Raw genomic sequence first — 14,807 nt, 5'->3', positions numbered from 1 at the left:
GAAGTTCATAAAACCGGACACAACTTTTGAGTGCGAAGAATTTTCTTCACTGAATGCTGACAAAGAAATGCACTCACCGTGGGAGTATTTCTGTCACTACATTCCGAACAGCGTATTCATTGAACTAGCCAAAAAGATGAACCAGTGTTCTCTACTGCAAGAAGGCAAATCTATGAAAACAAACGAACAAGAGATCCAACAACTCTTTGCACTTCACCTCATCACGGGCGTCATGCGATACCCAAGGCTGTGGCTATAATGGAAGTCGGAAATGATGACTAGGCTGGTCGCATCTACCGAGCTCTCAAGCAACCGCTTTGAAAACCTGAGAAACAATCTCCACATTGGTGATGTGTCTCAACCTGACCCTGATGATCGCCTCTTTCCAGGAAGGTAAGACCCCTTCTTGATAAATTCGAAGAAAGGTGTCAAGCACTGCATGTGGAGGAGCGATTGTGTATCGATGAACAAATTGTTCCCTTCAAAAGAAAGCTGGATATAAAACAGTATGTGAAAGGAAAACCATACCCCTGGGGTATAAAAATCGTCGTGCTTTGTGGAGAGTCTGGCATCGCGTATTCTTCGCTGCCACATCAGGGGTCAACGACACGGTTAGAAGAAAGCCTCAAGCAACAATATGATGTGGCAGGTGGTATAGTGCAACAGCTGGCTGGCCGAATTCCGTGCGACAAGGGACACAAGCTATTTTTTTTACAATTAATTTACATCGCTACCTCTCCTGCGCGCGCTGCTAGACAAGAAAATATTTGCGGCACGAACTGCTCAAACCAACTGGTGTGAAAAATGACCCTTGGAGTCGGAGAAAGTTCTAAAGAAAAAAGGCCGCGGAACTTCAGCTTCCATGGTCAGCAAGGGCGGAAAAGTGGCTGTCACGCAATGTTATTACAACAAAGCTGTGACCGTAGCATCGAACTATGTGGCCATCGATGACGAACGAGGACGCCGCCAAGCGATGGAGCAAGACAGATAAGTGCTACACTGAAGTGAAACACCCAGCTGTTGTAAGGTTGTACAACAGCAGCATGGGTGGAGTCGATAGAACTGACTTCCTTGCAGCCCTCTACCGTACAAGATTCGGTCGCGAAAGTAGACGCTGAGGATATTTCACGTTATCAATGCCTCAGCTGTGAACGCATGGCTGGAGTATAGACGTGATGCAGCTGCAGGAGGGCTGATGCCTGCCAAGCAACTGGACTTACTTGATTTCACCCTCCATATTAGTGAAGCGCTTGCACAAGCCGACAGCCTGCCAAAGATGCAAAAGCGAGGAAAGCCGTCGCTCTCCCCTCTGGTGACTTCGAAAAAAGCAAGATATGCTAAAAATAGGCATGTACAAGACGTCAGGTTTGATAAGGTGGAACACTGGCCTCTTCGTACCGACAGCAGGGAACAGCGTTGCAAGCTCGAGGGATGCACAGGACAAACCCGTATCATGCGCGAAAAATACAACGTCCGCCTGTGTCTTGCCAAGGCTCAAAACTGCTTCAGAGGCTTCCACATGAACAATTAGTGAAGTTTGTGTTCGCAATGATTATGTTTTCCAGCTCTGAATAAATTAGCTTTTCACTGCCTTTCCCAACCACTGAGCCCTGATGTGCGGTATTGACGACGATTGTAAATCGGCGAATAATAACACAAATGACATATTTTTTGCTCAGGCATGTTTCTGGAGTCCATGTGGTGTAAAATATGCAAAGCAACAATATATGCAAAAAATAGAAAATCCAGGGCTGAATGGGTTAAGTTAAGCCAACTGACATAATGCATTGCTGTGAACTTTAATGAAGCCATGTTAGGCCGTGGAAAAGATGTTTGGGGTGCTGCTTCATTTCTTCAATGATATATGAGGAAAGTTCATGTCATCAGGAGGTTTATTGAAAGTGATGAGGCGGCTGTATAAATACAGAATACACCATGCAATGCTGGTAGTCATCACCTCTGAGATAAGTTTGCTTGCTCGTGAAGGTCGATTTTATTAGTGCCGTTCAGAACTTTGCTTGCTGGCAGTTACTGCCAACAACTGACTTAATATTTGCGTTGTCATTGAATGGGACAGGCGGTCGTGAGACGGCGCCAAACTTCAAAATGCCTTTTCAAGAGGAGCAAATCTGTGCCTCTTGGAAGTAGTGTGCGTGCAATGTGCTCTCATCGCACTGTGCTCCTGCAGCCAGCCATGGTTGGGTTTTGTCCAACGTTACTAGACTAGGTTCAGTTTTCAAACTTACATGCTTGCGCGGACTTGTCCAACGTTACTAGACTAGGTTCAGTTTTCAAACTTACATGCTTGCGCGGACTCGCCACTGATTGTTGCATCTCGTGGCACTGCAGTCGCTCTTTTGTTCAGTCAGCACCACGGCACGGCACAGCCATGCCTGGCGGTGCAAAGTGCTGTTTCAGCTGATTTGGCTGGTTTGGTGGTGTGTATACATGCGTGTTTTGCTACAGTCTCAGCGCTTTCTGCAACCATCGTAGTCTAGCATTTAGCCGCGTAGTACTGACTACGGTCAGCAAGTGAATGATGCAAGTGTGCTGTGTTCCTGGGAGCACCAGCGGCTATGCAACTGATGCCAACAAATCAGCCCAGCATTTCTTCTCTGCTCCCAGCGACGGGACGCTTTGCTCCGCATGAAACAGGGCCATTCCGTGCGCCGACAAATAGCTCACGGCCGAGACTAAGGTTTGTGACCTGCATTTTCCTGGTCAAGATGTCCTAAAGAGCTATGTCCATGGCAACAATGGAAATGCTGTTGAAACGCCGCGTGAAAAATGGAGCCTCGTTGAATGCGCCATCACAAACGTTTTTCCAAATCTACTTTCCTACCTCTCCAAGCCACCCCAGAAAATCATAAAAAAGGAGAAAGCACTCGGAAGACTACTTTTCAGTGTGTTGCGTGTAGTCTCAGATATCAGGTTAGTGGCTTCAACAAAGAAGACAGTGAGCTCGATCAAGAAATCGGTTCGGCTGCTATTCAAGAGCTCACACTGAGTGACAAGGAGCGTGTTGAGCTGCCACCTTCGTGGCAGAAGGTTACGCTTGGAGATAGCAATGATGTCTTGGTTGCATTTTTCCCAGTAAGCTCAGCAGACTACTTTTCAGTGTGTTGCGTGTAGTCTCAGATATCAGGTTAGTGGCTTCAACAAAGAAGACGGTGAGCTCGATCAAGAAATCGGTTCGGCTGCTATTCAAGAGCTCACACTGAGTGACAAGGAGCGTGTTGAGCTGCCACCTTCGTGGCAGAAGGTTACGCTTGGAGATAGCAATGATGTCTTGATTGCATTTTTCACAGTAAGCTCAGCTAGCAGGGTTTTTCAAAAAGAAAAATGCGTTTCCATAGGAGACGAAAAGCTCACTACAGCAAGCGCACGTGGGCGCGCAGCAAAAGCGTACTTGCATGTCACCATCAACACTGTTGACAACCTGCAAAAACTACTAAACACCATTAAAAAACTTCACATTTGTCAAGGAAAAGGTGCACATGGAAGCAGCACATCTCATAAGTGCAAAGTCCTTTCGCTGCAGGCAACTTGTGCGTTTTGCAGTGCTCAGAAAAAATGCATGCAAGGAGACGCCTCTAGGAAGAAGTAATGCAAGCGGGGAGACAAAAAAACATGAAAAATCTCAAAAAGGCAATTAGGGCCGCAGCTTGTCTACTAAGGATTCAGTGCAGTTGAAAGGAGCATTTGATCGCTGCCATCAATAGAGCAGGTTGCTTTCGAGACATCCTTGAAGCAAGTGCAAGCAAAAGGCCCACGAGGGATGCGTTACACACAAATGTGGGTGATGAACCGCCTGCTGCTTCGTATTGCAAGTCCCAAAGCATATGGCTTGCTGCGCAGCATGAAACTGTCCCCACTTCCTACAAGCAGCCGACTCAACCACATAGTTTCAGGCGTACTTTGCAAGTATGGCTACAATGCAGTTGCCCTTGAAACGATTTGCACCTTCAAGGACAAACCTGCTGTGCAGAGGTGTGGAACGCTCGTGCTTGATGAAATTAAACTAAAAGGGTCGGTAGACTTCAATAAGTCAATTTATAAGTTAGCTGGATTTGTCAACTTTTCAATTCCAGCGGGACAAGGTAGAGTCATATGTGCCGACCATGCATTAGGTCATTACGTTTATACCTGTTTCACAAATGGGTGCGGCCAGTGGCAAGTTTCGCCACAAGAGGTGCGGCTCCTGGCTTTGTACTTGCTAAGCTGGTTCTTGAATGTGCTCTGCAACTTGAACTTTCACAGCGCATCAGTTTGAGGAGTAATCAGTGATGGTGCAGGGAACAACAGGTCAACGTGGACACACTTTGGAGTTTTAGGCAAGCTGGCCAGTGTCGTCAACTAAATTCTGTGCCCTTCCCTTAAAGATGGACATTTCCTTCACTTTCTCTACGATGTACCTCATATTATGAAGTGTGTGAGGAACCATCGTCTGTCACATACATATGTGAGGTAATGTCACCAAATTTTCTGAGCATTTAGAACTGCATAAATGTCGTATACAGTACATTTTTCGCTTTTTGTTTCACCCGTTTCCAGGCGGGCCCTGATTAGATCAGTTACATTATTAACAACTGTATGAAACTGAGACAAACGTGCCGTTGGAAGTTGTACCCAAGCTGACAGCCTCCCATGTCAACCCAGGGAAGCTGGAGAAGATGAATGTGCGACATGAAACACAGGTATGCTGCTCTTGTCTCAGCATTTCTTTGCATGCCTTAATTCTTCAATACAAAGAATCTGCTTCATACTTACGCATTAAATGCTTAAATCAAGACTATATCTTGTGTTGATTTTTATTTGACCTCTTCAGTAGAAGCGTTGCCATTGGGCTGCAGTTCTAGAGAGAACATGAACCAGGGTTCAAAGGAACCGAAGTCACTGAGAAGTTCACTCTACTAATGAACGAGCTATTTGATGTTCTAAATGCTAAACTTCCCATCGAAGACATTCGAAGAAACTATCCAAGGAGAAAAATGAGTTTTTTTATGGTTATGCAGCTAAAATACTTGGGGGTACTTGGAGACTCTCAAGCTGTCTTTTGACATACTCTTCTGCTCTTGCTTTCCGCATTTTTCATGCATATGAAAATATCATCGCATTCCAATACACGGCCATTACTATAAGTGCCACAAAATGTTTTACTTCCTTTGAAGGTCATCAAAGGCTTCCTTCACCTTCTAAACACAGCGGAGAGAAACAGCATTCAAGGGAACACGAAATTGTTCGCATCGCAGCAAACAACTGAGTCATTTCGTGTGACCCTTATGTCTGTTCTGGACATAATCACTCTTCCGCATGATAAAGAAGTTGTGTATGTGCTCATAGCAAGCTGAATCAGGACCCTCTGGAGGTGGGTGGCAGTATAGGATTTTTTTTATGGAGCTCCAACACTTTGCATCATGTCTTAAAACTGTACTTTCTTTACGGCATTTCTTTGGAGTCGTGAGGAGCTTTGGCAGCAATGAAGATCATCCGACAATTTCACATTTTAGTCAAATATTCAGGCTTCTTAGCCTGTACACATGGTTAAAGATGGCAATGAAGCGGAACTGCTCATGTGATGCAGACCCTGTGCTTGTCCCCCGTATTCTTAAACAGACCTCCACTTGAAATTTCACTCGAGTTGCTCGTCGTCGAAGCCGGTTTCGTGCTTCTTAAACCCTCCTCCACTCCTACCGGCCCTCGAACGGAGGAACTCCTCCACGCTTTCCTCCAAAATCTCGAGGTGGCGCTGTTGCTGCCTTGAACGCCTCCTCGGCCGAAGCGTCCCCCCTCAACAGTGTCAAGATGGCTGCCGGCTCGCTCGCCGAGTTCGCCGAACATGTGCTACGTGTGGACGAACTGTTCCACAACGGCGCCGACGAAAGCGAAGCTGCAGTTGTGCCACGACGGGCGTTGCGGGACAGAATAAACCCGCTGGAGCATTTCAGCGATGGGGAGTTCCTATCTCGGTACCGGTTTTCCAAGGACACCGTGCGAGAGCTCCTGAAGTGCCTGCCCATGGAAGAAAGCGTCAGCAATCGCGGTCACCCGCTACCACCGATGCTTCAGCTGGCCGTTGCGCTTCGATTTTATGAAAGTGGAACATTCCAAGTCGTCACCGGTGACTTGGTAAATGTTTCGCAACCGTCGGTGTGCCGTGCAGTGGAACGAGTATCCACGCTGATCGCGGCACATCTGTTCCCTAGAACTGTGAAGTTCCCCGCTACTGCGGCCGAGTTTCAAGCGGACACAAGAGACTTCTACCGCCTTGGCCGTTTCCCTGGGGTGACTGGGTGCATAGACTGCACCCACATTAGAATCAAGTCTCCTGGCGGGCAGCTCGGAGAGGTGTACCGCAACCGGAAAGGCTACTTTTCGATCAATGTGCAGGTGAGCCCATTTTTCTTTTTGCAAAACTTTATCGCGTTCTAGGTATCATTAAATTGTACTAACGCGCGTTGATATAGAACAAACTTGAGGGCCACTTTTCTTCACATTGCCCATCTTAGCTGTCGTCTTCTTCAAATAATGTTCATGTAAATATTGACCAAAAAAAAGGATCGATCTCTTGCAGTGCTGAACCTGCACTGCATCACTTTTCAAGATTGGAGGGTCCGGTTTAATTATTCCGTGTACGTATACGCAAACCCCTTTTACGTCCAAAGCGACTGCTATCAATTCATCAGTGATGCAGGTATTTTTTGTACAATATTTTTGTTATGCCTCAATATTTGCCTTGCGTTGTATAAACACCAGCACATCTAATAAATTTACTCTCTCTTTCTTAGCTAACATTGTATATATAGGAGCAATAATTTGTTTTTCGCATTGCTTGTTTTACATTTCATTCTTCCTGCACCCTTTTCAAATGCCTGTATGACCCCGAGGGTAAAAATAAATACCATGAATGTTACCTAGCGTTCCTGTTACATGATGCACCAAATTTTCACTCGCATTGAAAGTAAACATCTTGCACCATTTCAATGAAAGTGCTAATTTTTCTGGCTCTTGTTTCCTGTAAAACATAGAACGTAAGCTTTATGAATATATATTAATTGCTGAAGAGTAGAGTGATCTGACATGTAGGCACAAAAATTTATTTTCATTTCCTGAGAATATTTTCACGACAGAGACATAATATTTTATCCTCAGGCAATCACGGGGCCAAGGCTTGAATTTTATGAATTGGTTGTCGGCTGGCCTGGATCAGTTCACGACAGCAGGATTTTTGACAACAGCCGTGCACGGGTCCTCTACGAGACAAAACGAGTTCCTGGGTTGCTGCTGGGAGACGCAGGTTATCCCTGCATGTCATTTTTAATGACACCTCTGGCAGATGCCAACCCGCCAAATACCCCAGAGGGCAGGTAAGTACAAGAGGGAACGTAGCACCATAGTTACTTTGATTGAAGGCAGCACAAATGTACGAATGTCATCTCCTTTTGTTGCTGTACTGCTCCGTAAACACTTTACATCAAAGAGTGGAATCTTCATTATTTGTTACTGAAACACATAATTTTTCCATGCTTTTCCCATTTTTTCATTCAAATTCAACAAGAATTAAAAATTCAGACTTAGTATACATTTGCCACCAGTTGACGGACAACGCCCCTGAAGCTGTCTTGCTACTTTCCGAGGCGTGCAAATGTAATTACAGCTGTATTATTAGCTGCAGAGGGGCCACTGAGAAAGTAATGCGCAGACTGCTGTGCTCTTCAATTTAGCACATCTATACAAATTTTTACTTCGAACTGCTCGTCTTTCACGCAGGTATCAGGCGGCCCACATCAAAACGAGAAATAGTGTGGAGAGGGCTTTTGGAGTTTGGAAGCGCCGCTTCCCATGCCTAGATATGGGCCTCCAGAACCGCCCTGAGCGCTCAGTACTTATAATAACTGCTTGCGGCGCCCTTCACAATCTCGCCGTTCTACGGAAGGACCCGGAGCCACCTGCTGTGGCCCTCCCCGTTATCCAGCAGCCACAGCCCAGCGTACAACCACAGCAGCTTCATGTGCCACCGCAGCTTTCTGCCGACACAGTGAATGGCTCTCGTGTCCGGGTGGGGCTTATAGCCAGATCGTTCCGTTAAATGTCCCAATTACCTTCTCCAAAAATGTACACGATACTTTTCTAGTGTTAGAGAACCGCCATATTTATGGCATTTGCAGCGTTTTTGTCAATTTCTTTGAACTGGGTTCTCTTATAGCATATAACGTCATCATCAGCCTCGTCCATGGGAGGACGAAGGCCTCTCCTGTATCTTTCCAATTAACCCTGTGCTGTGCCAGCTGCGGCCACCTTGTTCTTGCAGAATTCCTAATCTCATCAGCCCACCGTACTTTCTGCCGCCTTCTGCTATGCTTACCTTCTTTTGGGATTCATTCCGTTACCAATGGCCCAACATTTATCTTGAATTCACATGACATTCCCTGCCCATGCCCATTTCTTCGATTCCAGCTTGGATATTACCAACTCGCGTTTATTCCCTCATTCATTCTGCACTTCAACCGCTACTTCTATCATTTTCCTTTCCATAGTTCGCTGCACTATATCTGCCCCATAGGTTATAGGCTTTGCCCCACAAGATATGGCTGTTGAGGAATACTAGTAAACTGCCATTCATGGCTGGAGAGTGCCTGGCAAATGTGCTGCACCATCATTCTTATTCTCCTAGTTAGTTTACACATGTGATGCAGATCTGTGGCCACTATGCTCTAAATAGGTGCGTTTACCTAACAACTTTAATGCTTTACTGCCTCTTGTCGGCTGTTCCGTTCTGAGTGTTAACATTACTGAAGATCTCAATATGCATTTTTACTCCCACCGTTCTGCTTCCCTTGCTTTGCTTGTCTTCGATCATGTTTGGAAGTTTGTTCTCAGCTACTTAGCAGTGAAATATTTTTAGAAAATCTGAGATTATTAAGGCATTCGCATTCAATTTCATCCTCAGTTGTTTCCTCTCGAGTTCTCTGAAAATATCCTGGAAGCACGTGGCGAATAGTACTGGAGAGAACGTGTCTCCCTGCGTGACACCCTTCACAACTTGTATTTTGTCACTTTCCTCGTGAACCAATATGGCACCTTCCAATTTCTGCCAACGACAGATTTCCTTTTGGCTGCTTTTAGGCTACTTCCCTATTTTACTGCTTGATCTTTTCCATATTATATTTCCTTATGCTGTTTATACATGTGCAAGTGTGTTAAATAAAGAACATTGTTTTTAAGAAACTGAAGGAACATGCAAATACTGTACGACTGCATCAAAATGACGACAATGTTGGTAATTGTACACAGAAGTGTTCCGAGACAAATATGTACAAGTTAATGTACAAGTTAATTTTATTTCTCTATTTACGGCTTCAGTGCTTCTAGCTGCCGTTTCTTGATTTCAACATCCAGAGAAAGCAGCTTGTGCTGCATTTTGTTTTTGAGCCGCTGCTCGGCCAGCTGGCTCCTGCGGAGTTGTAGGTCGAGTTGGTGTAACTCTTCCTTGCGCCGGTCCTCAGCTTCAATAGCCTTAATTCTGGCTGCTACTTCAGGAGCCAGTGTCCGCTCCACCGCAGCAACACGGGGGCCACCTGCCCTCGTGCGAGCAATTTGTGCTGGTGCGATGTCCTCAGACACGCTCTGGCACGACGGCACGACAGGCACGAGCACTGTTGGTCTGCCTGCACTGAGGCACTCTTCCTGAACAGGAAGTGCCTCGTCAGTTAGTGGTTGGCTGTTCAGCCATGGTGACGGTGCTGCCTGCCTTGATGTGGGTGCAGGAACCTCGCCTGCAAAAACATGCACACACCATAAACAGAGGCTGTTCAGACCATAACAGGGAACCAAGAACAAATGCTTTACATGGTCGCGACTAGTGTAGACATCTAAAAACAAACTTCTCAACATATATGTGACATGGCGAAAAATGGACCCAGTACGAGCCCGCCAAGAAGTCCTGATAAATATGTGGCCCGCCTGCTTGAGCACGTGCACATACAACGAGCAGAAAAAATTAACTAGTGTTTGCTGCAGTGCCGCTTGATAGCCGAGCACCAGTTGTGGATTGAATCTAGGATGCTGCGCCCACATATCGACAGGTGCGAGGACTTGTGTAAACGCCCGTGTAATGCGGCATGTAAGCGGGCGTTAAAGAATCCTTTGCAGTTGAAATTAATCCATAGCCCTCCCCAACAACGTCTTTCTCAGCCCAGGCGCAGGTTTTGGACTTCGAACCGTGACAGCTGTAACTAGTATTTAAAGAGGGCAGCCTTACTTACTGGAAAAGTCGCCTTGGCTTGGTTCGTTGTCATTTACCATAGCCTCCAATAATGCAGCAGGTGGCAGGGACAGCACTGCCTTGCTGACATGGGCCCCGTCGCTGTCAAAGGGATTTGGCAGTCTGGTCGCCATATGGTCGGCGACTGCACCAACCAGTTCTGTTGCCGGACTCATTGGCCGGCATTCAAGGGTACCGCCACCTGCACCAAAATTCTTAATTGTGCATCTCCTACAGCACAATCCGTGCAGTGAAAAACACTGAGGTGAAGTGCATTGTGTGCGCAGCACGGAATGCTTGAAAAGAAAAAACAAACAAAATCGCTAGCCAGTACAGTACCACCAGTAATGTTTTGCTCAAAAGTAGTACGCAGATTTTTCACAATTTTTCACAAAAATTCACAATAAGAAAAAAGATTGCACTTATACTTAAGGACGGAAATGCGAAAGCCTTCCCTTTTTCTCTTGCTCCCTCTGTTCATTTTTTTTAGTTGAAACTTTTTATTTCATTTAATTTATTTTGTAGTTGCTTGTTTTTCATTTTTTAAATTTGTTTTTTATACTAAGTAAGCCTTGTCGTGCATTTACATCGTTTTTAATCGAATCGGTCACACAAAACCTGCTTCAAACACAGCAGTTTTTATTTCATTATTTCAATTTAATTAACTAATTACAATTCATCAACCAAACTTTTCCCTCTTCAAGATCTACTCGCGCACTGCCTAACTCAAACTTTTGCATATTTATCTCCACAGAAAGACATAACCGTGCAGACAGAATTCGCGGACACGTTTTGCTGATGCGAAGTAACCATATAATTTTTTCGCATTAATAAATAATGCCAAATTGTTAGAATTAAAATGATGTCAGAAGATGAAACGTGCGAACATGCAGGAAAATGTATGGGACAGTTTTTGAATGTAAAACTGTTTCGCTCACCTGTCCGAAAGATTTCCCTCATTTCTTCAGACTTCTTCTTTTTCCACCGGGACTTCATATTATCCCACAGTTTTCGTAGCTGTGCTACACACACTGCGCGTGTGCCGGCTAAGCTATTGTAATCTTCGCAAAGCTGAGACCAGGCTTCATCCTTTGCCTTTTTAGTGGTATTGTCCGTTCGTTTGTTTTCTATCACGTCGCGATACTTCGCCATAATGTTCCTAAACACGTGGCGTACATCTACGGTGAAGATGAATTGCGGACCGGCGGGTCGTTTCTTGGCGCGCTGGGTTGCGTCCGAAGCGGATGCCGATGGTGTCGTGCTGAAGTCCGAAATGTCGAGATCGGACATTGTGCAACCAAAAGGAAAAAGAAGGGCAGACACAAAAACACGTGCACACACGAACAGTCGAACACGCGCAAGCACAGACACTGCAACAAAGCTGCAAGAAGCGAGTCAGGAGCACAGCAAACGGACGAAAACACGCGGCGAGCAAGCGGAGAAACGAAAGAGGGACCGTAACAAAAATGCCGCGCCGGACAGCTGCGACTGCTGTGGTTGCCAGACAGGTAAAGAAAACTGCTTATTTCTTCTGAAAGTACACGTTTTTTATGGAAAAACAAAAAATATGCATTTTATTTGTTTTTACCTTGCAGTTTACCGCTAAAATAGACAAATGACTTCTATATTACCAAACAGGTGGTGTTTTAGTTGCAAAAATTTACAATACTCTCGTCATCGGCAGTTTCTTTCTTCTCCTCGAAAGCACTGGAGTGGAGGAGGGCTACTCGGCCAGCTCCACGATGGAGGAATGTCCGAGGTGTTTTCAAGAAGCGCGACTGCTCCTCGGGCCGAGGATGAGCGCTCTCCTCCACTCCCAGGAGTGGAGGCGCAGCGTCGAGTGGAGGGTTGTTTGTGAATACGGCGGTGTGTCTGTTGAGAAGAGCCTTAATGCAGCCAAGTTGGCAGCTCTTGCCCAGATTCAGGCTCGGCAAAAAAGGCTGGCTGAAAGTCTTCAACAGATTCACCTGCCGGAGCATGCACCTGACAATCAATTTTAGCACAGCTACAATCGGCCCCTCGCAAGAGATGAAGTTTTATATTACCTTCCAGGGAACGTAATGACGAAACGAGAAAATTTTCTAGCTGCAAGGACTGTCACACTACTCTCGTGGGTGTGGTGTCTGAGAGTTTCAGTTTCCAAGGTGGCGTGCGAGAGTTTCAGTTTCGACAAAACAAGACCCACCATCAGAGATCCGAGCAGCCATGCATGCGCAGAGAGCGCGGTCCCCATGCATCCTTATACCCATACCCATGCAACCTCAGCGTGTCTCTAATAAACAAACGAACCAGACATATGTAGCACTGGCGACACGGGAAACAAAGGCCCACTGAAGACACGGGTGTGGTCAACTTGCAATGGTGTCTTTTCAAGCCTCCATCAAGCTTTTCTCGGGGAAATCCTGCCTATTTTGGATTCAACACCTCGGATTTACTCCATCACAAACTTCATAACAGCTGACGAGAAGAAGCGAGCCCTACTCCTGACTCCGTGCGGGCCGGAGACATTCGAAACAACCGTCTGCGCACTGGTCGCACCAAAGAGCCCAGGACTCCCAAGAAACGACAGAAGTCACTACAACATCGCAGCTGCTAATGATACCCTAAAAAATATCACCCCCTCTCGTGACAGCGCCACATATATACCGCAAAGTGATTTTATTATAGACATTTTTTTTTTCAAATAAATTTTTTCCCCTAAGATTTCAGGCAAGACTCGTAAAATCGTAAGACAGGTCAAAATTCGTACATTTTTACGGAAAAATCGGAAGCATTGGCAGATACGCCTATGTTGGCTGGGGGATGTTCAATGCTGTACAAGAAAGGCATATGACATTCTACTGAAATTAGTTCCTGGCATAGCAAAAAGATGCTATTTTCTACTGAAAACACTCTAAGCACTTGCAAGTTCTTTCCTTCATCATCTTTTATACCGAAAGCATGTCCTCTCTGTTCGTTTGTAACATGCACTATGATTCCTCTAAATTCTGCCCTTAAGTACTCACTCACTCCTGTAGTCCTTACCGTTTGAATTACTAGCCTGTGGACACGATCCTCTAGAACAGGAGTGGGTAATGGGGCACCCAACATAACTGGAATGCACCTCTCAATACGCTTTCCTGGCATCAGCGCCTGCTGCTTATTTAGGAAACGGGGCAGCGGCACTAGGTGTTTAAGGGATTTAAGCACTTCTAGCAAATTTAAGCGTTCCACTATTTGATGAGGTACAGAGTCAATCACACTTGTCTAGAGCGGTCGGGCGGTGCCCTGCGGAGCAAATGAAGTGAAATCTTTTTGCAGCTGCTTTGCTAGCGGTAGGGCGCTGGTGCCTGTGCGGTTCACGTATCTATTCTGCTGCTCTCCAGCGCAACCATTATCAGTGAAAGTCAATACCTGCTTTAGAATTCCACTTTATTTCCCTGGGATGGCACCTGGCACCCCTCGAGCACTCTAGACAAGTGTGATCGACTCTGTACACCTTTTGCTGCTGAGACAAGATTCAAGATGTCACCACTGCCTACTTCAAAAGGGAATGTGGAGGTAGCCCACAATACTATTGCCCTAATATGCGCACCAATTTTGTGAGATGAATGAACTGATGAATGTTAAATGTGAAGCTGCTTGCCTCATACAACATGGGCATTTCTTCCATGAATTGCTTAAGCAGCCTCACAGCAGAAATCATCTCAGACTCCTCAATACCAAAAAGTGTGAGGGAGGGAGAACAACAATGCTCAAGAAAATGGGCATGACAGTCTGAAGTCTGCAAAATCAAACATCAACTGATGACGTATTCTTAGGTGGATGCAGTTCAGTGGGAGAGGAGGGACATATTTAATCGCCGATATGTCTGCTGCTAATGAAGCTAGCTCAAAAATTCTTGTGGTGGAGTGACGAATGATATGGAACACCTATTGCTCATTTGATTTACATAACTTCAGTAAATGGCGTCTCCTGCTCCCTTTGGAACAAGTTTGAGAGTTTTATTTACTGCATTATAATTTTTTGCAAAATACATTCTTTGCTTGCTATAGGTACACTTGGCCAATGGAGTACACATCATTCAAGAGGCGTACGGTACGGTACGCTGATGTCTGCACAGAAAAATTCAATTTTTGTGAAAAAAGCAGCTACTGCGATTTGGATCACAGAGGCACTCATGGAGAGGAGCTTCACCGGAACCCTCTCAAACCGGTTTCTTGGCGAGGGTGAGAGTCCCGCAGAAGCCCCTCTCACTACACAAAGTGGAAACTATTACAGGTAAGAGCGGCATTTCTTCTTCGCTCAGTAGGATGTCTCTTATTCTCTCTTCATTGAAACTTTGCTAGTCACCCATGGGGAATGGTGTATCGAAGACCTTTTATGGTGCCGGGAGTCAATGAAAAATTTAAACCAGTTTTTTGCCGCAATTTTAATTCATTTATTAATTCGTTATGCGATTGCATTTGTTGCTGTGAAAGTAAAAGTACAATGGTCAGCTACCCCATCCAACGTTCGAATATTAATGCGACAGCACTAAGGGCCCCCCCCCCCCCCCCCCATT

General features: G+C 45.6%; 2 protein-coding genes across 8 annotated transcripts in view; both read right to left on the bottom strand.

Annotated features, from left to right (window-relative positions):
- The window catches only part of LOC144132323 (uncharacterized), a 229,274-nt gene that overhangs the window by 186,185 nt on the left and 28,282 nt on the right, over positions 1–14,807 (bottom strand). The gene's annotated exons all lie outside the window — the stretch shown is intronic.
- LOC144132319 (uncharacterized) lies at positions 8,509–14,789 on the bottom strand. The gene is made up of 3 exons (XM_077664639.1): positions 11,203–14,789; positions 10,266–10,466; positions 8,509–9,776 (listed from the first exon to the last, which is right to left on the bottom strand). Exons 1-3 carry the CDS (start codon positions 11,552–11,554, stop codon positions 9,352–9,354), a joined length of 978 nt encoding a protein of 325 aa, XP_077520765.1. The 5' UTR covers positions 11,555–14,789; the 3' UTR covers positions 8,509–9,351.

The sequence above is a fragment of the Amblyomma americanum genome, chromosome 5, assembly GCF_052857255.1.
Source record: "Amblyomma americanum isolate KBUSLIRL-KWMA chromosome 5, ASM5285725v1, whole genome shotgun sequence".
Taxonomy (NCBI): Eukaryota; Metazoa; Arthropoda; class Arachnida; order Ixodida; family Ixodidae; genus Amblyomma; species Amblyomma americanum.
The sequence above is the reverse complement of the archived record's forward strand: the minus strand, read 5'-3'. Positions and strand labels throughout refer to the sequence as shown.